Source organism: Parasteatoda tepidariorum, chromosome 6, assembly GCF_982258835.1.
Source record: "Parasteatoda tepidariorum strain Cologne lab strain chromosome 6, Ptep-v5.0, whole genome shotgun sequence".
NCBI classification, from domain to species: domain Eukaryota; kingdom Metazoa; phylum Arthropoda; class Arachnida; order Araneae; family Theridiidae; genus Parasteatoda; species Parasteatoda tepidariorum.
The window spans coordinates 13,762,508-13,786,571 of NC_141760.1; the positions used below are offsets into that span (position 1 = coordinate 13,762,508).

Here is a 24,064-nt window from a genome sequence, read left to right on the forward strand (position 1 = left end):
CTAGAGCTGCGCAATGGGCTATTGGCGACAGTCTGGGAAACATCCCTGAGGAAGTCAAGTGGTCAACCTCCTGCTTATTGACAGTGATGCTTGATCTCGGTGTTTTACTGGGTCTTTACGATCCGTCCACTGCGGCATAAGAATTTAGTTAAAGAACATGTTGAGCAGGTTTGAGGGGAAGAACATGTTTGCAAAATTCAGTTTCGAAATGTATAGAAACATAGGAATGTTATTTGCGACTCATTCTTACTCAAGAAAACCGTGTAACTTAAATATTTGTCAGAATTCAAATGACCTTTTATAATCTATACATAATAATAAACGTGGCTGTGTGTGTGTCTGTAATCACAATATATCGCCTCAGAAGCCTCGCCCAGGCACTAAACTCGGAACATATTTGTGTTTTGACATAATAAAGAAGTATTTTTTTTTTTTTTCAAAAATTTGGATTAGTTTTTTAGTTTTCAGTCATTTTGTAAGAAAATCTATGCTTTTTCGTCTTCAAAGAGCCATATTCAAAAATCTATTAAAAAATGTATATACTTTTCTCCACTCTTATAAATGTATGCTAATGCGAACCTTACAATTGAAATATTAATTTTCGACAACTTAAACCAATAATATACGAAGGAATTAATAATTTAATTGTAAGGTTCGCATTAGTTTACATTTATCAAAGTGAAGAAAAGTTTAACTTTTGTATTAAAAATGTGGCAACATATTCGAACAAGCGACTAGGGACAGGACGATTCCATAATACAAACGGACTTAGAAAATTTAGAAAGGGAAAAATGAGCTCGATATCGGGAAAACGTTGCTGGTGAGCAAAATATCGCCTTATTTTAGCGCCAACATTAGAAGTCAAATTTTGGCGGGATTTTCTGGAGAAAAAAAAACTTTCATCAAAAAAGAAAGATTTTCTGAAAAAAAAAACTTTCATCAAAAAAGAAAGAATTGATTAATAGGCTTTACAGATAAGACAGTCAGATTTGATTTTTTTTATCTTCAAAGAACGTTTTTGATGCAGAGAGGTACGTACCTCAGTACTGTTGACTAGGACTGGGCGATGTTAAGACTTCAGCATCGTGATGCATCGCCACTCAAACATCGTGATGTTTCGATACATCGCGATGTCACATTACTATTTCACATTTGGTTTTGCCAAATTTTGCATTCTTGCACACCTTAACTTTTTTTTAATTTGATGCTACTGTAAAGTAAGACTAAATCTAAAATTTTAAATACATATATATATTAGATTTTTAGAATTTAAACTTTGTGTGTTTGTGGAAAAAGGAGAGTAAGATTTCAAGGGGGATATTCAGAAAAAATTTATAAAAGTGAAAATCTGCCAAAATGCATCAAATTTACATTATACGAACTATATTCATTTTATAGGTATTTAATTTCAATAAAGTTATATAATCAATACGAGAAAAAAGTAAAGATAGGAGTAAATTAAATATATGACTTTATATCCGGGTATATCAATGTTTAGTAAATTGATTATTTTCTTCTTTTGTATAAAAATAATTCGATAGACTGTCTTTTTCAATTTAAATAAAACACATCTTTTCAAACTTTTCTGAAAACAATCGGAAGTTTTTAAAGTAAAGAAAGAGGGTATTGAATAAATAGTTAACTAGTGAAACGAATAATTCATTAAAATTTTACATGCAGCTTAAAAAAAATGAGAAATTATCTTTAAGGATGAATTAAAAAAAAAAGAATAGTATTTCAACCTTAGCCAACAAAAATTATCGTTAATTTTCAACATTCTTAAAGATGGTTAGGTATCTTAGACAAAAACACATTAAAAAATTATTACATTAAGAAATAATTTTTTTAGAAAATAAAATTAAAAGAAATTGGTGCATTTTTTCAGCTCTCATATTGTAATAAATTTATCTTAACATGGATATTTTAGCAATTAATATTTGATATTTGTGGATAGAGTGCAGTGCATGAAAAAAAAAATTACTTTTGACTTCATAATTGGATTTCAAAAAGTCCGATTTTTTTAAAATTTATTTTTCAGAAACTATTCAACTAATTTCTTTTAACTTTTTTATTTTAAAATAAAAAGTTATATTTTTTAAAAAAATTTGTATACCTTACAATTCAAACTTTTTTCGACTATTACTAATAAAAAAATTAATTAAAATCATTTCTACATAAAATTATCTTTGGATGAACGAATTATGTCAGCCAACTGAAAAAATAAAATAGATACAATTATAAAAATAAAATTTTAAATGTGCATTGACCCAACAATTTAAAATTCTTTATAAACAGAAAAATAAAAAACGTAATAGAAAAAGATAAAAAAAAAATATATATATGGATTGAGAAAGCTAGAAAACTTAGAACAGCCGATGCGCATAACCTCTTGACCTTTCATTCTCCAGAATTTCTTGAAGAATATCTTTCAATAATTTATTGAAGGTAGTAACCTTCAATAATTGAGGAAATTGAGAAAAACCAGTATAAAAACAAAATTTCCTGAAAAAGGATATTATGGAAATTATTATGGCTTCAATATTGTAAAAATCAATTATTTGAAAATTTCTCTTCAAAATTATTGATGACCTAATGTATTATTATGTTGATAAACTATATTTCGTGTAAATAAAATTTAACTGCACACTCTTATTAAAATTGTTATAAATAAGAAAGATCAAAAAGCAGTCATGTCGAAAAAGAAAATGCTAAAGAAATAAAAACGAAACGACTGTCTTAAAAAGAAAATTTGCGTTTGAGAAGTTGTCGGTTCAAAACCTCGTTTGCAAAGATTTTTTGCAAAAATATTAGATTTTTTTTTAAATATTTTCTAACAATAATAATAATCATTTTTTAATAATTGAAAACGTGGTCATTATGCAAAATTGCAGCTTTATATAAAATTATTAATGAAAACATTTTATCCATATTGAGGGAATGCAATTCTTCAGATTTAACAAAGAAAAATAAATAGGTAAAAAAGTAAATAAATAAAAAGTCTCATCGAAACAGACGATCGTTTCTTCAACAAGACAAAAATGATCTCAAAGTATTGTCAAATAACAAAACATAAACAATCCTCCGAGAATCACTTTCTTTTCTTGGATTTACACGAAATGAAGAAAGCACCTTTTCATCTTTCATTGGCGGTGAGTTATAGTCACATCGGAAATCATCGTGTGAGCACATCGTTACTTGACAATTCGCGAAGGAAGAAACACAAGGGGAAAGATCGTCTAGTCACATCGGAAATCATCGTGTGAGCACATCGTTACTTGATGCTTCGCGAAGGAAGAAACATAGGGGAAAATATCGTCACGACAATCGATGTCACCGCATGATCGGGGGGAAATGCTCATCGCGCGTGCTTGCGAACATCGATGTTGGAGAGGGAGAATCGTGCTTCGCGGCATCGGGAAACATCAATGTCAACCTGGCATCGGAAAACATCGTGCTCACATCGGAATTCACGATGCTTCGAAAAGGAGGCCAGTCTAAGCATCGGATCGGCGATTATTGCACAACATCGATGTTTTCCGATGCATCGATGTATCGCCCAGTCCTACTGTTGACAATTATCGGTCGCTGTTCCAACAATTCTGTACATGTTGGAGGAGCGTGAGGAGGGGGGGGGGAGATCGGGAAAAGAATTCCGTGGATAAACCGGGAAGTGGCACTTGACCGTAAAAAAACATCAGTGTAGGGTATACCGGGCAAATGTATACCGGGCAGTGGCACTTAACTAGACCTTGTATATATTTCAGACATTTACCAAAAGTCTAGTCAACTAGACCTAGTATAAGTGCCACTACCCGGTATACCCTGGACTGATGTTTTTTTTAAGATCAAGTGCCATTGCCCGATATATATTTGCCCGTCATACCCTACACTGATGTTTTTTTAAGGTCAAGTGCCATTGCCCGGTATATATTTGTCCGGCATACGCTACACTGATGTTTTCTAAGGTCAAGTGCCACTGCCCGGTATATATTTGCCCGATATACGCTACACTGATGTTTTTTAAGGTCAAGTGCCACTGCCCGGTATACCCTACACTGATGTTTTTTAAGGTTCAGTGCTATTGCCCGGTATACCCTACGCTGATGTTTCTTAAGGTCAAACCATTGCCCGGTATACCCTACACTGATGTTTTTTAAGGTCAAGTGCTATTGCCCGGTATACGCTACACTGATGTTTTTTTAAAGTCAAGTGCCATTGCCCGGTATATATTTGCCCGGTATACCCTACACTGATGTTTTTTTCAGGTCAAGTGCCACTGCCCGGTATATATTTGCCCGGTTTACCCTTCACTGATGTTTTTTTAAGGTTCAGTGCCATTGCCCGGTATACATTTGCCCGGTATACCCTACACTGATGTTTTTTTCAGGTCAAGTGCCACTGCCCGGTATATATTTGCCCGGTTTACCCTTCACTGATGTTTTTTTAAGGTCAAGTGCCATTGCCCGGTATAATTCTCACATTTCATACTTTGCCTAAAAACATCCAGCTTTCTATACAATGCCGGCGTTTCATACTTTGCCGGTCACATACATATATTAAGATCTATCTAACTTTAAAGTAAAAAAAAATTAAAAACAAAAGCAAAACAGATAACAATAATAAAAACAAAGACATAACGAAAAATTCAACAAATAACATATTTTATGAGAGTTTGAAAATGACAGCAAACGTCGCAAAAAATAAACATAAAAACAAATGCGAACGGTGACGGTAAACCTTTGAAATTTAGCCAATACGCCAAGGAAGCGAACAAAAAAATCCCCAATATTCTCAGTGTAATTACCCTCTTTCCCTATTTTTACTCTTCCGACGAAACTCTAAGTTTTTAACATTATGGAATCGTCCTTCCCCTAGTCGCTTGTCATATACGATACGTAAATAGAACGCTTTGCTTTGATATATTTGTCGCTGTTCATAATTGTTATAATAAGTTTTTCTTCTTCTTTCCACGCTCTATTTTTTTTCTCAAGCGAAGACGATAATTTTTGTAGCGATATAGAAATATAAATTGATACCATAAAAAATTATATAGAAATATAAATTGATACCATAAAAAATTTATTCGTTTTCGTGTTCTTTTCATGTATTTAGCATTTTAGTTTTTTTTTTTTTCTTAAGCGTTGTAGCTATATAAAATAGGAATTTAAGACAAAATTGCAGGTCAGGAATACTTTAATTGTCCACTAATCTTCAGATTTCCTGCTATGTCTTAAAAAACTTTATTTGTGAAAACCTTTAGCGTGGCAGACAGCTGGCCGCCTTAGGCGGCTAGTATAATAATAAAAATACAATATACACTAATGGCCAATAAAATTGCTACACCAGGAAGGAATTCAAATAACAGAATGATATTTATTGGGATTATACATTATAGTTGAAGAGCAAGTGATTACATTTTCAGGATATTTGGATGTATAGATACTGAGGAATCATTAGAGCTGCCTCCCCTGACAGCAATAACAGCTGTTATTCTCCTGGTGTTGCGAAGGCGAACTTTAAATTTCCTAACAATATTGAACTACGACTCACAAGAAGAAGATACAGGTTCTTTTAGACAAGAGCACATTTATTTACATGACGAGGACATTTTACATAGGAAGAATAACTATTTTAGACATTGTTTTTACTTGTTAACTTATCGATTGTTTGTTCTATAATATTTTTATATTTTGTTGCCGTTCCATTGCAACTAAACTATTTCCCATGAAATATTACCTATGCGAACCCGCAACTTCTGGGCATCAAGTTGAACAGAGATTGGATAGCATGGACGGGTAGTAGATGTGTAGCGGGTGCATTAAAACATGGGACCTTATTTATTAAGCTTCGCAAATCGAGAGGTGATCTAAAGAAAGGGTGGGTTTAAATATTCCCCTTTTTTAAGAGCACATTTAGACCAAGTTAGAATATCTCCACATCCTAGGAAAAGTATTTATAAATATTAAAGAATAAAAATTCTAACTATAATATCAATATTTGAATTTCCTTATAGTTCTACCATTCTAATTTAAAATTGAATTTTATATTACAACAGATATTTATCGTGACAAAAAGTTTAGGACCAAATATCGAATTCGTGAAAGTTTACTCTGAATTAGTCTGTATAGAACACCGTTAACATATATTTTAAGAATTCGTATCAAAGATGACAACAAACATGTAATGAAATGGGAGTTGCAAATTTTTTAAAACACTAAAAACAAAACTTCTACGAAATTTAACAAATCAAATAGAATAAAGAGGATGTAATAAATACTAAAAATGATTTAATTATAGGTGTTTTTAAACTCTTCCCTGTTTCTTGTTCCTTACACCCACCTTCTTGTACTGAGATTTGTGAAAAGTCGCTAGCGTTTTTGTACTATAATCGGATAAAGATTAATTTGCGACCCTTACCTATGAGTAGACTTCTTTGTTTTAACTTAGGATTATAGTAAAGCATATGAAAAGTGGTCTCAGCTATTGATAATAGCATGACTGTGTCATAGTTACGGAGTTATTATTAAAACTTTGATTAAACCAGAAAAGACATTTATATTTAAAAAAAATCATCTAGTATAATAAGGGATACTAACAAGCTTGAAACTAAATGGTTACATGTGTTTATATAGTAAATAAAATAACTGTAAGATTTTAATTATTAAACATTTTTTATCGATATTTTATTTTTCAGCAATACCAGGGTGCACTGAAGTAAGTCTCTCAAAGAGTTTGAAGAAAAGAGGACGCCTAAAAGACAAGTTGTTTAACAAAAATAGCGTGAAAGTTGCAAATAATACCAGCGTGATAATATCAATTACGTGAATAAATAGAAAGTATTTGGTTATATGAGTTTTCATAGATAATTTTATAATTTATAAGCTTGTCCTTCGTATGTATGTACTTATTCCTCCTCTCATTCTGACTGGAAATTCGACCTTGTTTTCGATTTGTTTTATAAAATACAGATGATAAAATCTATGTAAGAAATAGGGTTTAAATGTGCATCAGTAGTTTTCTGAAAATTATGCAGGATTCAAAAAGTTTTTTCTCTGAATATATTAGTTACATGATCAGCTAGCAGTAAAAATTGAAGAACATAACAAAAACGGAATTATTTTTTATAAAATTTATTAGTAAAGTATTCTCTTTATTATATTTGAAGAACAACGACATCAACTTACTGTATTTAAAATGTCGTACTTAAGTTTTTGCATACCTGTTACCACAATTCGTTGTAAAATTCTGTTCTGTTAGCTGGGCTTCAATTTCAAATTTGATATATTTCTTTAATACAAAAATTCAAATATATAAGAAGAGTAAATTAAGGAGGTATTGAATCTATCTTATTTTTCGGTTGGTTAAAACTTGGAAAGTATGCATACTCTTTTATTCGCTGGATTCCTTTAGAAAGGAAACGTGAGTACATATAAACATACAGTACATTTATTTGATTTAAATTAACTCCCTTGTATCTGAAAAAATATACCCTCGCTAACCCTTCATGTAAAGATTTTAAAAAAATAATTATTAGACGATTTCACCACTGATTTAAAAAACATATCATCAAAGGAAGCTCTTATTTTACCGAGCATTCAGTTAATCCCCATACCTCAGCTAATATGTGCATTGACATTTAGATTTTTATCTGATGTCATTGATACGGGTCACTGATATGTTTGACAATGATATATGATCACTCACAAGAGGATCAAATTTAAATGAAATAATTGCCATTTTTGAAGAATATAACTCTGTTGTTCTCTAATCCTGGCTGTTAATATATATTTTACGAATCATTATAAGAAACGGAATAAAAAACTTGTGTAAGGATCAAATTAATATTTAGGAGAGAAAGGACAAACACGATGCTGAACTTTGATCAAAAACATGATATAACGAGGTTAATTAGAGATGAAGGATTAAAATCATCTGAAATTAATTTTATCGAGAACAAAATTTTTAAGGCATTGTTTTGAAAGCCAAGTATATTTCAAAAAAATCAACAGATTTTTTTTTTCTGTCTTTTCCTGACTCAAAGAATATTTAGTTAGAATTTTTTTTTTCTCCAGATATATCAGACATTTCAATATATCTGATATTTCAATATAATATACTAGAATAAGTTGTTAGTAAAATAATAAAATCATAGGAATCCGAGTACTTAAGATTTTGAATTTTATCACCGTATAAAAAGTTCATGTTTATTTCATATATATGTTATAAGAGTCAGAAGGTGTAACAAGTTCTCATTTTTCACTTTAAAAAAAATTTAAAAAGGGAACAGAAAATAAACCAGTTTATTGAATCAAAATATATCGGCAAGTTTTTCATAATTCCAAATTTTTGGCATATCAGTTTTCAGTTCTATAATAAAGTATTTACTCCGGTTTTTGAAGTGGTTAGTAGTGGCATAAATTTTTTGTTCTTTTCTTGCTTGAATAAAAGTTTGAGAAAACAATCATATTTCGCATTACACGTAAAGGGAAACCACAAAAATATCTTTCATATTGCTTCATTCCATTTAAAAGCTTAGTTATCGCAATGAATTTTTTTTTATAATGAATCATTTTTTTAGCATCTTTGAGAGACTTTGTGAATATAACGAGATGTTCTTCATATTTTTGTACTTTTTAACTCAACCCGAAAATCAAAGTAACTCGCTATTTAAGTATAGGAATTAAACCATATTTATGGAAGTTATAAAAATAACTAATTATAATCAAGATTAAATTGAAATTAAAATGATCAAATTTCGCGCTACACTCTAAGAAAAACAAACGAAAATGTTTTTCAGATTGCTTTTATTGGTATATAAAATCAAATAACTTGCAATTTAAGCATCTGAATAAAATTATATTAATGAAAGTTAAAATATTAGTTTATTTTAATTAATTATATCAAAATAATCACATTTTGCGTCACACGCAAAGGAAAAACCACAAAACTGTTTTTTTTTTTTTTTTTTTTTTTTTTTTTTTTTTAATAGCTTGGTGATAAGTGGTGGTTCATCATCACCTCAATGAAAATATTTTAATATAAGCCATTTTTATTAATTATTATTATCCTTAATAAGTAGGGTAACATCTTTCTGAATAAAACATAAAGCTCTTCTTATTAACTCAACCTAGAAATAAAAGTAAGTTGGATTTTAAGTATCGATTTATAATTGCTATAAAAATAACTTATTTTAATTAAAACTATCAAATTTTGCGTTAAACGCTAAGGAAAACCACGAAGAAATCCCAGACCAATACTCCCTGAAGAAATCCCAGCTTCTCAGAGACTGGTTGATTCCCCCCACCCACCATTGGTACAATAAGCCTGGAGCTTCTCTGACCCTTCCCTTTGAAAGGAGAGTCTGCACCACCATCTCCCGCCTAGCTACCGGCCATCTTAAAGGTTTACTATATTCTGAGGGAACTAAAACCTACCCCCTCTGCCCTAAATGCCATCTACACCGGGCTTCCGCCGATCACATCCTGAACTGTCTTGGTCTTCTCTGGGAAGACATTTACTCCACTCCTCTTTTGGTCTTTGATTTTCTTCAGGTCAACGGGTTCATAGATCTGGTCTGACTTCGTCAGACCAGAGGAGGATAAGCAACAAAAACGAAAATGCTTTTTTTAAAAATTGCTTTTATTGGTAATAAGATTGTAGCTAAATGTTTATTATCTAAAAGAAATTATTTTTTAATGACCAATAATTTTTTTTCCATCCTTGTGAAGCTTATCATCTTTGTGAATGTAACGAAACGCCATTATTATCTTTAATTCAATTTAGAAATCAAAGCAATTAACAATTTAAGTATCGGAATACAATCATGTTCATGTAAGTTATAAGAATAGTTTATTTTAATGAAGATTAAATTAAAATAATCAAATTTGCGTTACATGCGAAGGAAAAGCACAAAAAAGTATTTTAAATTGTTGAATGGTTATAGGTTTCCAGCTGAATGTTGATTATCGCAATGAAATTATTTTTTATAATCCGAAATTTTTTTCATCGTCCTTCAAAAACAATCTGCCATCTTACTGAATATTGTGAAACACTCTTCTTATATTAATATTTTTTTTTACACAACCCAAGAATCAAAGCAACTTGATATTCAAGTATCAGAATAAAAGCATACTTATAAAAGCTATTGTAGTAGTAATTCTGCGATACAAGCTACGGAAAACCACGAAAACGTTTGTCAGATTTCTTGATGGCAATAGGATTCATTATAGCAATGAAATAATTTTTAATAATCAATCTCTTTTTTTTTTAACATCTTTGATACATAGCTTATCTAAGTAAATGTTGTGAAATGCTCTAAAAAATTTTTGGCTTCTTTTTGTATTTTTGTACACAACTCAGGTATCAAAGTTACTTGTAATTTAAATACAGGAATAAAATTATAATTTGAAAGACTTTTTGAATGAAAATAATTTGAATTTACATTAAACACAAATGAAAACCATGAAAAAGTTTTGATAACAAACTAATTGAACGCTAGCAGACAATTATGAGACTATATCAACAATTATTAACATTTTCCTATTTATTGTTCTTCATGAAATTAAATGTTTTGCGCAGCTTAGATTGCTCTTAAAACTGTTCCTTATTTTATTTTAATTATTTTATTTTTTTACTATTTTTATATTTTTTATATGTTTTAATAAACACTTAAATTGTTATTTATTTTATTTTATTTTATATTAAAAATTCATTATACGCTTAAAACAAAGTGTTAAAAACTTTGTTTATTTTTAAAAAAAGCGTTTTTTACAAATCCATGTTTCCTTGTACTATTTTGCATAAATAATTACATAATTATTAAGTTCGATCGTAATTTTCAAATTCTAAATGAAAGAGTAAACGCAAGTTTTGCTACATTTTCTAAAAATGATCACGAAAATAACGAAAGATTTCTTAATTTAAAAATAAATCAAATTGAAATTTATCAATATATTTACCCAACAGTATAGAAAGAAAATTAAAAAAAAAATAAGTTCGTTAAAAAATATTTGTATGTTTAAAACAAAGTGCTAAATAAAGTTAAAAAAAAACGCTTTTAAAACACCATTTTTTTATTATTATTATTTCACATAAATAATTAAATCAAATTGAATAATGACCGAATTATGAACGAAAAACAAAGTAAAGTTTAATTCCTTAAAAATGAAAACAAAAGAATTGTGATATTTGATAATATATTTTAATTAAATCATTTATAGCAGGCAGATATAAAAATAAAATTTTAAAAAAAATTACCATACTCTCTAATAAAGTGCTAAATGATTAAATTGTATAAGTATAATATTTTATACATATGTTAGCATATTTATATGTATAAAATGTTCTCGAGATATTTTAAAATACGTACAAGAGTCCAACCATATTTACGAGATAGCGATTACCTCCTTCTTTTAGGGATATCAAAAATCGAAATCCGTCAAAGAAAATGTATGTTTATTTAGAGAAAAAAATTTTTTGTGCTTGGTTTGGAAACTTAGAATATCGTTTACCCTTATTAATTAGCAAATTTGAGCTCACCCTTCAACCGAGCCATTTAGGTTGAGTTTTAAAATATTAAGATCCGACTATTCGACCAAAAGTAATTCCGCGTGGTCCGTTTTATTATGCACTGCACATATGCATATTTATTTTTATATGTATTTAAATATAAATGTATTCTTAAAACTTAAAATAGACGAGCAGTTTTTCAAAAATAATCACCGTGATCTCCACTGGCTACGCTCATGACTAACACAACAGAATTTTTTAGATTTTTAAAGGACCGTTTGCACTGAATGTGATTTTTTTCGGATGCGACAGAAATCATCAAAACTCACTAATCACGTTGCCGCTCGCGTGTAAAAGTGCATCCAGTGAGGATGGCTTAGTAACGAATAGTAAATATACTTTTAAGAATTTGAATTAAAGATAGATAAAATTCGTAAATTAATTTTCCTGCTGGATCTGAATAATTAAACATTTAGTTTTAAAATCGTTATAAATAAAAATGCACATTAAGGACACATTTTTTGAAACAAAATATAAGCCATGCAAGCGTAAATTTGTTAAATTTATATATGTTATATTATATTTATTAAATTATTATATATATATATATATATATATATATATATATATATATATATATATATATATATATATATATATATATATATATATATATATATATATATATATATATATATATATATATATATATATATATATATATGAAGAATAAAACAAAGAAAAATTACCATATTTAACTATAATGATATAAGCAAAAATTTAGGGAGTATTAATATATCCGATTATGAATGTCACTGTGAGGAGGATAAATATTTTGATTTTGTTGATAAACATATTATTACTGCTAATTTAAATATTATAGAAAACTTGGAACTTAGGAATTTAATGATAAAAGGCACAAAATTTAGACCCATTTACCATATATCAATCAATAAGATTCTAAAATACTTTCTTAATGATCTCAATAGTTTTTGTTTAAAGATATCAAATAGATTCTCTTTACCTTTAGGTATGCTAACAGAATGGAAATGGGGAGTTTATTATTACTTTAAAAACTTTATTTTCAATAATAAGGATAATTTAAATAAGAATAACAATTCAACAAATTTTTCTAATATTGTACAATCAATTAAGCAACTTCAAAAAAATTTTGTAATTACTCCCATAGACAAAGCTAACAATAATTATGCTATATTCTGTAAAAAAAATTCTATGCTGAAAATGCTGAAAAATAGTAAAAATTTTGAACTTAGTAATTTCAATAATAATATTGCCATTAAAAACTTTTTAGCTTTTTACAAGAGATTAAAAATTAAAATTAGCAATATACAATTTCCTTACTTAATTATCAGTCCTAAATTTCATAAAATTCCAGTAAAATTTAGAACTATCACATGTGGGTCTAATACTTATTTAACTAAACCTGGCACCATTTTCTCTAACTACTTAAATAAGATTATTAACTATATTACTAAAGAAGGTTTCTCTTGGATTATAACCAATAATCAACCGATTTTAGATTTCATTAAACATAATAAAATTAATTCTATTGCGACTTTTGATTTCCAGAATCTTTTCAATAGCATTCCCCTTTCTAAACTAAAAGATGTCTTTTCGAATTATTACCATGATTTTAAAAATATCCTTTGTTGCGATTTTGATTATTGGGAAATTCTGATTAATTTTTGTCTTTTTAGTAATTATCTTTACAATGGAAGGGATATTTTTCTTCAAATTAATGGAATACCACAGGGATCTAATTATTCATCTCTCTTAGCTAACTTATTTTTGCATTATTATGAAAAAAATTATACTCTTAGTATTAAATTTGTTTTTAGATATATTGATGACTTAATTATCTTTAATTTCCAAGATTTTACTGTTTTATTGAGTGATATATACCCTGAGGAATTAATCTTACTTCGTAATCATGATGATAATATTAATTTCAATTTTTTGGATTTGGGAATTATGAAAGTTGAAAATATCTGCTTTGTTGATTCATACGATAAAAGAAATGATTTTAATTTTAATATTAATAAACTAGTTACTTGGAATTCTAATGTTTCTAGGAGCATCTATTTAAATACCACTTTTAATGAAATGAACAGAATTAAAAGAATATGTAGTAATATTTATTTATCCAAAAAACAAATCGATAAACTCTTTCAAAATCTGATAAAAAGCAATGGATACCCAACTAATGTAGTAAAATTTTATATAAAATCATTGAACTAATCGTATATTTTGGTGGATATATTTACTAAACATTTTTTCTTGTTAATTTTTATGATTTTCCCATGTGCAAATCCATTTCGGGTCCATGGTTAGAATTATTTACTAAAAATTCCTTTACTAAATAATTTCCTTTGTTAATCTTTACAGTTTTTCATGTGCAAATCCATTTCGGGCAAATCCGTGGATAAAATTGTTTGCTAAAAATTTCTTTATTAATTTATAGAATTTTCCATGTGCAAATCCATTTCGGGCAAATCCGCGGCTAAAATTATTTGCAAAACAGGCAATTTATGTTTCTCTTTTCTATTTTTTCTTAAATAAACATCTATCTTATAAAACTATTTATGATCAATTTTTAAAATTATCCAGTATAATATTACCTTGCGCACATCCATTTCGGGCCCATCCTTGGTAACTATAACAAATCAAAACTCAGAATAACAAATCACTTAAGCAGTGCAGTAAGAACGACACTTTAAAGCCCTCTTTTACACTCAATTTGCGCTTTTGTTTTCATATTTTGTAATCTGGCAATCTTTCTGCGAAAACATTTTTAAATCATTTTAAAATATCCGTCCATGTAAGTTGTTATGATTCTTTACTCGCTTTATAGTCCCCCCTTTTTAATGTTTTTTCTTTATATTTTATTTTATTATCTGTTTTTACATGTTATTTTTACTTATTTTTAATTTTTGTGTTCTATTTTATTTGTTGTTATTTTCATAAAAAATTTTTTTGAGTGCTCCTCACACTATTGTATTAATATATTTTGCTTTGGCTTTATTGATACAATATCAGAAAGCACTCTGTTTTGCGGATATAATCGTGTGGGCTGAAGAAAATATTATATCTTTTTTTTTCCGGCTTTTTTAATTAACATTTCATTTTTTTAAATTTTTTTTTTTAATAAACTGCTGTTTATTTTTTTTTTTTACTTATTATTTCCCACCCCCCTTTTTTTCATATGTCTATAATTTTTCTTTGTTTTATTCTTCATTTTGAACTTATCTAATGAGTGCTGTTTACTTGCAGCTTAAGCGCAATAAATGAAACTTATTGTTTTTCTTAACTTTCTTAGTGTTTTCTTGTATTTATTTATTTATTATATATATATATATATATATATATATATATATATATATATATATATATATATATATATATATATATATATATATATATATATATATATATATATATATATATATATATATATATATATATATATATATATATAATTTAGTCCGCGTAAGACTATCTACCTTGCTAGTGAATTGCCCACAATCAATAAATGCTCTTCATTTTGTTTTGTTTTAACAAGGAAAAAAGATAAAATAACTTATAATTTATGTAAATATTTCACCATTGCTGCCTTTGTGAATGTCTTTTTTTTTTAAAAAAAAAAACAATCATATTTTGCGTTACACGTAAAGGGAAACCACGAAAATATCATTCAGATTGCTTGACGCTTAAAAGTTCCTGCGAAATGCTCAGTAATCGTAATGAATTTTATGCAATAAATCATTTTTTTAGCGTCTTTGACAGACAGCCAATTATTTCGGTGAATATAACGAGATGCTCTTCATATTTTCTTTTTTAATTTTAAATTCATCCCAAAAATCAAAGTAACGCACAATTTAAATATCGGCGTAAAACAATGTTTATAAAAGTTATAAAAATAATTTATTTTAACCAAGATTAAGTTTAAATTAAACTAATAAAATTTTGCGTTACACGCAAAGGAAAATCGCGAAAATGTTCTTCGGATTGCTTGGAAGTAATAGGATTTTAACTAAATGTTCATCCTTATCTCAATGAAATACTTTTTTATAAGCAACAATTTTTGATTATTATTTAGGCCTAGCCGTTGTGGCTCAGAAGATCAGTAGTCTCCTTGAGATCAGGCTAACCGTGGGAGGTTTTCGTGGTTTTCCTCTCCATGTAACGCAAATGCGGGTTAATTCCATCAAGAAGTCCTCCACGAAGGCAAATTTCTTTCAATACCTGAACCAGGACTATCCTTGTCTTCTGGATTGGATTTAAAATTGAATTTACGGAGTTGAACATCAGTAGGAGTAAACACAAAATTAGGTCGGCTGTTCGACGACGGTTATAAAATTATGAAACAGATAATGTATCAATTTATTGAATATAAAAGAAAAGCTCTTCTTTTTAACTCAACCAGTAAAACAAAATAAGCTACAATTTAAGTATCGAAATACAATTTCATACTTATGAAAGCTATAAAAACAACCTATTTTAAATAAAATTAAATAATCAAATTTTGCGTAACATGCTAAAGAAAACTACATAAGTGTTTTTCAGATTGTTTTTATCGGTAATAGGCATTTCAGCCAAATATTCGTTATCTAAAAGAAGTTATTTTTAAATAATCAAGTTTTTTTTTCTTCCCATCCTTGATAGATGGTTTATCATCTTTGTGAATATAAGGAAACGTCATTATTTTTAATTCAACCCAGAAATCGAAATTACTCATAAGTTACTTGGAGTACAATCATAATCATTAAAGTTATAAGAATAACTTATTTCAATTAAGACTAAATAAAAATAATCAAATTTTGCGTTACAGGCAAGGAAAAACCACAAAAAAGTGTTTTAGATTCCTGAACGGTAATAAGATTCTAGCTAAATGTTCTTTATCGCAATGAAATTATTTTTTTAACCATTAATTTTTTTAATCATCCTTAACAGACAAATTGTCATCTTAGTGAATGTTGTGGGAAACTTTTCTTATATTTTTAACTTTTAACACGACCCAAAAATCAAAGTAACTTGCAGTTTAAGTATCAGAGTAATATAAAAGCTATTGTAGTATTCTGTTTATTATGACCAATATATAACCTATATATTAACCTATATATAATAGGATTTCTTCTCAATGTTTATTATAGCAATGAAATTATTTTTTAATAATCAATATTTTTTTTATCATCCTGGATATATAGTCTATCATCTTAGTAAATGTTGTGAAATGCTCTTCTTATTTTTGTACTTTCTTCACTTTTTTGTACACAACGCAGATATCAAAATAACTTGTAATTGAAATAGAGGAGTAAAATCACATTTTGAAAGACTTCTTGAATGAAAATAATTAGAATTTCCATTAAGCATAAATGAAAACCAGAAAAACGCTTTTTACAAACTAATTGAACGCTAACAGATAATAATGAGACTATATATCAGCAATTATTATCAATTTGCAATTTCTTGTGCTTTATATGAAATTTAATGTTTTGGGCAGCTCAGATTGCTCACTAAAATGTTCTTTATTTTATTTATTTTATTTTATTTATTTATTTTTTGTAAGTAAGTACATAAATTGTGTTTTTTTTTTTATTTCAAGTATTTGAATTTCAGAATGATATAAAGAATTAAATTTGAAGAACATATTAGTTTCTTTTTTTTTAATTTTAAAGTTTACAAATTATAAATCTTTCAAAAATTCGAGATAAAAATTGTGTTATAAAATTTGCGAATTTTCCTATTTTTCTGCAAAGATACAGAATGTTATGAATTAATATTAATCATTACAACTTATAAAAAAAGGAATAAATTACAATAAAGAAGCACCACAGCTCACTCGAGGGCGTGGATATAGTGTAAAACTAGTTACTAGATCAGTGCTGTCAATACTAGTCACAACTGATCTAGTATTTTTATTTTTGGTTTCGATTTGTCGAGCATGCGCAGCTAATTCGTGTGTAAGAGGGAAGGTGTAGTTTACAAACATATCACTGGCGAGATTTTTGACTTCATATTGTTATGCCAAAAATCAATCTTATGTTAACCCCTGTGCTTCTTTTCGATGTCAGTATACCTACCTCAGGAGTTCCTTTCATTCTGTAGGGGTGGGGGTAAAGACCACAGGTGGTATGTTCGGTGAAACACCCCTAGAACCAAAAGAAATAGAGTAGAGGCCACATTAGTCAAAGTTCACCCTGACATTCGTTTGGCATGGTGATTGATCTTTATGTCTTTGTCTGAGTATACACAAACAACGGAGGGGATATAAGCCTCTATATTCATTGTCTACGAAGTACATCGATTGGTTTGAATAAATTATCAAACCAAGCATTCGCATCAGTAAAATTGCGCTAAACAAAAATGCTAAAAATGCCATTCTAGCAAACCTGACTAAACGATTAAGCAATAAAGATGAAAACGATGATGTAATCGACCAATCAAATGTCTCTATTTATTAAAAAATCGGTCAGCCAAGAAACAGCCAAAGTGAAAATACAATTTATTATCCATTTTTTATATTTTATTATATTGTTATATTCTAAATCAGAACTAGTACAACTAAACCACTCATCACAAAAATTAAAAATATGGTATTAAATTTTTTTTAGATGCCAATAATAAGATAAACCACAAAAATAGTAGGGTAACCTTGAAAATCGATTTTTCGTTGCCATCGGGAAGATGGGACATTCTGTTCCTTATATCTACGGAAAAGCAGACTTCCTTCTTCTTCTTTCCAGGTCGTCGGGCTACCGAAGCGGGGGTGCCATCCCCTCCGCAGAGGATCAAAATTGTGATGACATGTCTTCGGATCATCCTCCGGGATGTTTCCCAGGCCGTCGCCAATAGCCCATTGTGCAGCTCTAGTGCGACGTAAATTAACAACAACAACAAATCCTTCTTCTTTCATGGAAAGTGTGTCCCGCAGTGGACTGATCGTTAAGACACGGTTCCCAGCAGATCACCGAAGTCAAGCATCACTGGCTACGGTCAGTGTGCGGGTGGGTGACCACTTGGATCAGTCTGCGTAGGGACCGAGGGTGTGCGGTATTGGTCCTCGTTAAACTGTGCTACCGTAAAGTGCTCGACTTCGCGCGCAGGTCGTCGGGCTACCGAAGCGGGGGTGCCATCCCTTCCGCAGAGGATCAAAATTGTGATGGCATGTCTTCGGATCATCCTCCGGGATGTTTCCCAGACCGTCGCCAATAGCCCATTGTGCAGCTCTAGTGCGACGTAAAGTAACAACAACAACAACAATCATGGAAAGTGTTGGTATTTGCTGTCTCTCTAGCTTAAATCAGAGCCTTATTAATGGGATCAGGAAGCTATAAGCTTAAGCAAAGATCTCGTCTCACTATACTACACCCATGCCTTTGTCAATCCTTCATTCCAAACAATCCGAGCCTCTATAATCCGAACTTATATGAGTTAGGAAATCTGAATCAGGAAAAATGTGCTCGAAATAATTTGTGTATCATGTTAAATAGTAAATCTTGCTTCAATATGTGCGAAATATATTAATTGATTTTAGTTTATGTGCTCTAAGTACTTCCACAATGATTGTCGAAAATACATCGGCAATGAATGGAGAAATATAATTATTGGTATTAAATAGAGGACCTCAGTTGAATCTCGCCTTGGCGAATCTAGTGGGCGGCACAGATAGTGATACGGAAATATCCCCTAAAAGTTATCTGACTAAGGATAGTTGTGTTCCTACAAGAGTGAAATCTTATTCTTGTGGTATATATAACAAGACTTTTCCCCATAGAAGTTTTGTTCATACTGCTGAGAAACATTACTCTTGTAGTTATGTAATAGGAGTTTTTCACAAAAAAGTAATGTAACTAAACACTATCGTGTTCACACTGGTGAGAAACCTTATTCTAGTATATAATAAGAGTTTTTTCATGCAAAAGTCATCTGACTAAGAAGTGTTCTGTTCACACTGTTGAGAAACTTTATTCTTGTTGTTTATGTAATATGAGTTTTTCACAACAAAGTCTTCTAACTGAACAGGGTCTTGCTCACATTGGTGAGAAACCTTATTTTTGTAGTATATGCAACAAAAGTTTTTTGAAAAAATGTCGTCTAACTGAACACAGTCGTGTTCACACTGGTGAGAAACCTTATTCTTGTAGTATATGCAAGAAGAGTTTTTCGCAAAAAAGTCATCTGACTAAACACAGTCGTGTTCACACTGGTGAGAAACCTTATTCTTGTAGTATCTGCAACAAAAGTTTTTCACAAAAACTCTCTCTAACTGTACACAGTCGTGTTCACACTGGTGAGAAGCCTTATTCTTGTACTATATGCAACAAGAGTTTTTCGCAAAAAAGTCAATTGACTGAACACAGTCGTGTTCACACTGGTGAGAAACCTTATTCTTGTAGTATGTGCAACAAGAGTTTTTCGCAAAAAATGTCTCTAACTGTACACAGTCGTGCTCACACTGGTGAGAAACCTTATTATTGTTGTATATGCAATGAGAGTTTTTCGCAAAAAAGTTATCTGAATAATCATAGTCGTGTTCACACTGGTGAGAAACCTTATTCTTGTAGTATATGCAATAAGAGTTTTTCGCAAAAAAGTGATTTGACTAAACATAGTCGTGTTCACACTGGTGAGAAACCTCATTCTTGTAGTATATGCAACAAAAGTTTTTCGCAAAAAAGTCAACTAACTGTACACAGTCGTGTTCACACTGGTGAGAAACCTTATTCTTGTAGTATATGCAACGAGAGTTTTTCGCAAAAAAGTAATCTGAATAATCACAGTCGTGTTCACACTTGTGAGAAACCTTATTCTTGTAGTATATGCAACGAGAGTTTTTCGCAAAAAAGTAATCTGAATAATCACAGTTGTGTTCACGCTGGTGAGAAACCTTATTCTTGTAGTATATGCAACGAGAGTTTTTCGCAAAAAAGTAATCTGACTAAACACAGTCATGTTCACACTGGTGAGAAACCTGATTCTTGTAGTTAATTCTTAACCCTGTGTTCACCGTTGACACTGACCTTAAGTGAAACACCCAGTGTCGAAACCCCGGTTTCGAAATGTTGACCACGATTCAAAAATTGTATTTTTCATTCTTTTTGGACACTCTCTTTCTTAACTGGGGGTTTCTTAACTCACTGTTAACTTGCACTCCTTGTTAGATTTACAGCTTTATTAACTGTGATTGCTTTCAATTTTCTCTGCTATTTTTAAAACAATTTTTCTATGAAAGAATTAAAAATAGATTGCATTGAGTAATTAAATTTGAATCACTCTTTTACTGGACAAATGAAAAAGATGTTAAGTTTTGTTTTCCTAACTGAGTTGCATAAATGAGCAAAAGGAACTAAGTATTATAATTATGAATTTAGATATTTTATTATTATGGATATTATAAAGCTGCACGCAAACATAGAAATATTACTAAAATTCAATTAAAAATTCTTTTATTCTTAACAAGGATCAAGAGGATTATGCTACATCATTCTTATGCTTTTTCAAATTTTTAGTAGTTAACATATTATTAATAACATAACATATTATCAATAACTTAAACCATTGAGAAAAATTTTCCTTTTTTCTAAAAACTTAAAAATGAAATTGTATAAAATAAACTTCTCAGCTCAGATAAGCATAAATCAATGCATTCCTACTGTTCAAAATAAGCTAGAAACGACTATTATTGTGCTGCCTCTGCCGATGATAGAGAAATTTACCTTCAGAGATATGATGAATAATATAACGATTATTTTGAAGGCAAATGTCATAATATGAACAAATATTCCAAAACTTTTAAAAAAATCATCAATTTACAAATTTTATTATTTAAATAATTGTAAATAAAAATATATCAGTTGTATATGCACCAGATGTCATAAAGTAACCAGGCCTTATATTTAAAAAAATATTAATTAAAGATGGCATTTTAAATTCATATAATATTAAGCAATCAATCTCTCTCAAATGATTCTATTTTTTCCAAATACTCAGCTGATTGTTTGATGGTTATAAAATTCTAAATGGTTATTAAAGTTATTTGATGCAGATTATTGTGTAGTTAAAATGTTACCTCACATCAAGATTTGTATTGATTACGTAATATTTATTTCAGCATAATTTTTAGTGATGTAACGAATAGTGATGGGGCCGAATACCAAATATTCGGCCGAATACTTACTTTTTAAAAATTTCTCTTCTGATTGTAATTTTGTAATTAAAGTAATTTTCAAATTTTGAATTAAAAATGAAATAAATATTATAAAAATTGCTTTTTTAATCTTTGTATATTTGAAAAAATTTTAAGAACTTGATTTATTTTTTGTAATAATTTAAATATCTTGATGCCAATAACAAGGCAATACAGTTGTATCCCGTTTTAGCGAATTCCATGGTACCGAAGCTATTTCTACACACTAATGAAAATTCGTTTCACCGTTATTACGAATTTTCAACATTAACAAATATTATTTTGTTACATTGGGATTACTATTTGTATGAAAAATCAATTAACAGTTTTGATATTATATTTTTAATCTAGATTTGGGAAAATATCAATGTAATATTAAAAGAGCGCACAAAACTAATGTAAACAATGAATTTATTAACACTTGCTAATTAGCCAGATACATAATCAGTAATTTTTTTCTGAACAAATTATTTAGAACCAGTAGAAATTAAAAAATTTTCCAAATTATGCACATGTTCAAACAAAGTATCTGAAAAGTTTTTTTTTTTTGCCGATAAATATCTCTTTACAGCTTCCAAATTGGCCAAGGCTTGTGAAGCTGTAGGTACATTGTTTTCTTCTGGACATTCTTCATCATCGCTGCTGTCCGAAAGTGATTTGTTTGTTTTCTTGAATCATACGTACAATATCATTGTCTGTCAATGCTTCGCATGTTCTAGCATCATCATCTGCAGTCAGAAAATCGCCAAGACTGACTTCGTTTGGCACTGATGTTTCTTTTGTCACATGATCCCATAAAGGCTGCAAATCGATGATAACATCATTAATTTCATCAACTGTCCCATTGCCAATTGCTGAAATTAAATTTGCTTTCTTCCATCCATTACAGATGACTTTTTGGCTAATGTCTTTCCATGCTCCATCAATCATATCCATTGCTTGCTTTACATCTGGTTTTGTAATTGCTTCTTTGTTTTTGATTTGCACAAGCATACGCATCAGAAGTTGTGTTCGATACTTTCCCTTTACCACTTTAATTATACACTGGTCCAGAGGTTGTAAAATTGACGTACAATTAGGAGGAAAGTATTCGATGTGAATACATTCCACTTTTGGTGGCTCATTGTGGGGTGAACAATTATCAATAAGAAGCAGAATTTTTCTTTTCTTACGTTTCATATCTTCATCAAACTTAACCAACCACTCATTAAATATTCCAGTCGTCATCCACGCTTTGTGGCTAGATCTATAATCACAAGGTAGTGAATTTACATTTTTTAGGCACCTAGGTTTCGCAGATTTGCCGATAACCATAACCTTTCTCTTTTCAGTGCCTGACATATTGCAGCAAAACAAAGCAGTTAAACGCAGTTTTGAATTTTTGCCTCCAATGCATTTATCCTTTTTAAACGCCAAGGTTTTGTTTGGTAACAACTGGAAAAAAATTCCCGCTTCGCCTGCGTTGAAAACATCAGAAGGATCATAAGACCTAATTGCATCCGATATTTTTTTTTGATTTCCAGTCATTCACAGCTTTTAAATCAACAGAGTTAGCTTTACCACAAATTTGCTTTGCAACAATACCATAACTTTCCTTGAATCGATTCAACCAACCAACACTTGCTTGAAAATCTTCGTTTCCAAAAGTTCTTGCAAATTCTAAAGCCTTTTCAGAGGGGCCCGGAAGCGACTTTACACATTGTCGACTCCCGGGCACTTCTTTGGCACCGTATTTTGAAATTCGCCAATCTTACATTCGCCAAGTCGGGTTTCAAATTTTCTCGCGAAAATCTTCGAATATTAATTCGCGCATGTTTCACTTGCGACATACGATTTAAAAAACGCATGAGTGAACATGAGGTGTGAATAAATTTAGCTGCTTTAAAAATTTTTGTGTATAATCATTCTCTTTTTATTCGGACTTCCTGAAACACATATTTATTTCTTACTTTTTTATTTCCTTTTTAGGATAAAGTTTTGTTGTGGTTGTAGGATATATGAGTAGGGTATAGCTTTTTAATTATTTTTATAAAATTATTGCAAATAATTTATAGTGTGTTTACCAAGTATGTGGACACAATATTCTATAATGCAGCAGAGTTTTGTACCTTATTGTTTAGTTTTTAGAACCTTTAATTTAAGTAACTACACAATTTATGAGTTTTAAGCATTTTCTTTTTATGTACGTGTAATGATGAGGAGATTGTTGCTGTCAGCTTTATACATGAATTTATTCTTTTTTACTTTTCTGGCATTGATATCTATGATTAAATTTGGTGTAATGATTCCCATTTGCAGTGCCAACAATATCTGCGTCCAAACAATTGTACTTAGATTTGACACTTTTTT

The 24,064-nt window shown here is 29.7% G+C and overlaps 1 protein-coding gene across 1 annotated transcript in view; it reads left to right on the forward strand.

Moving 5' to 3' along the window:
* The window catches only part of LOC107453834 (uncharacterized), a 28,193-nt gene extending 6,388 nt beyond the window's left edge, over positions 1-21,805 (forward strand). The window contains 2 exon segments of the mRNA XM_087166688.1: positions 19,343-19,422; positions 19,425-21,805. Coding sequence (XP_087022814.1) covers positions 19,343-19,422; positions 19,425-20,517 — 1,173 coding nt within the window. The 3' untranslated portion in view covers positions 20,518-21,805.
* Positions 21,806-24,064: the final 2,259 nt, after the last annotated feature.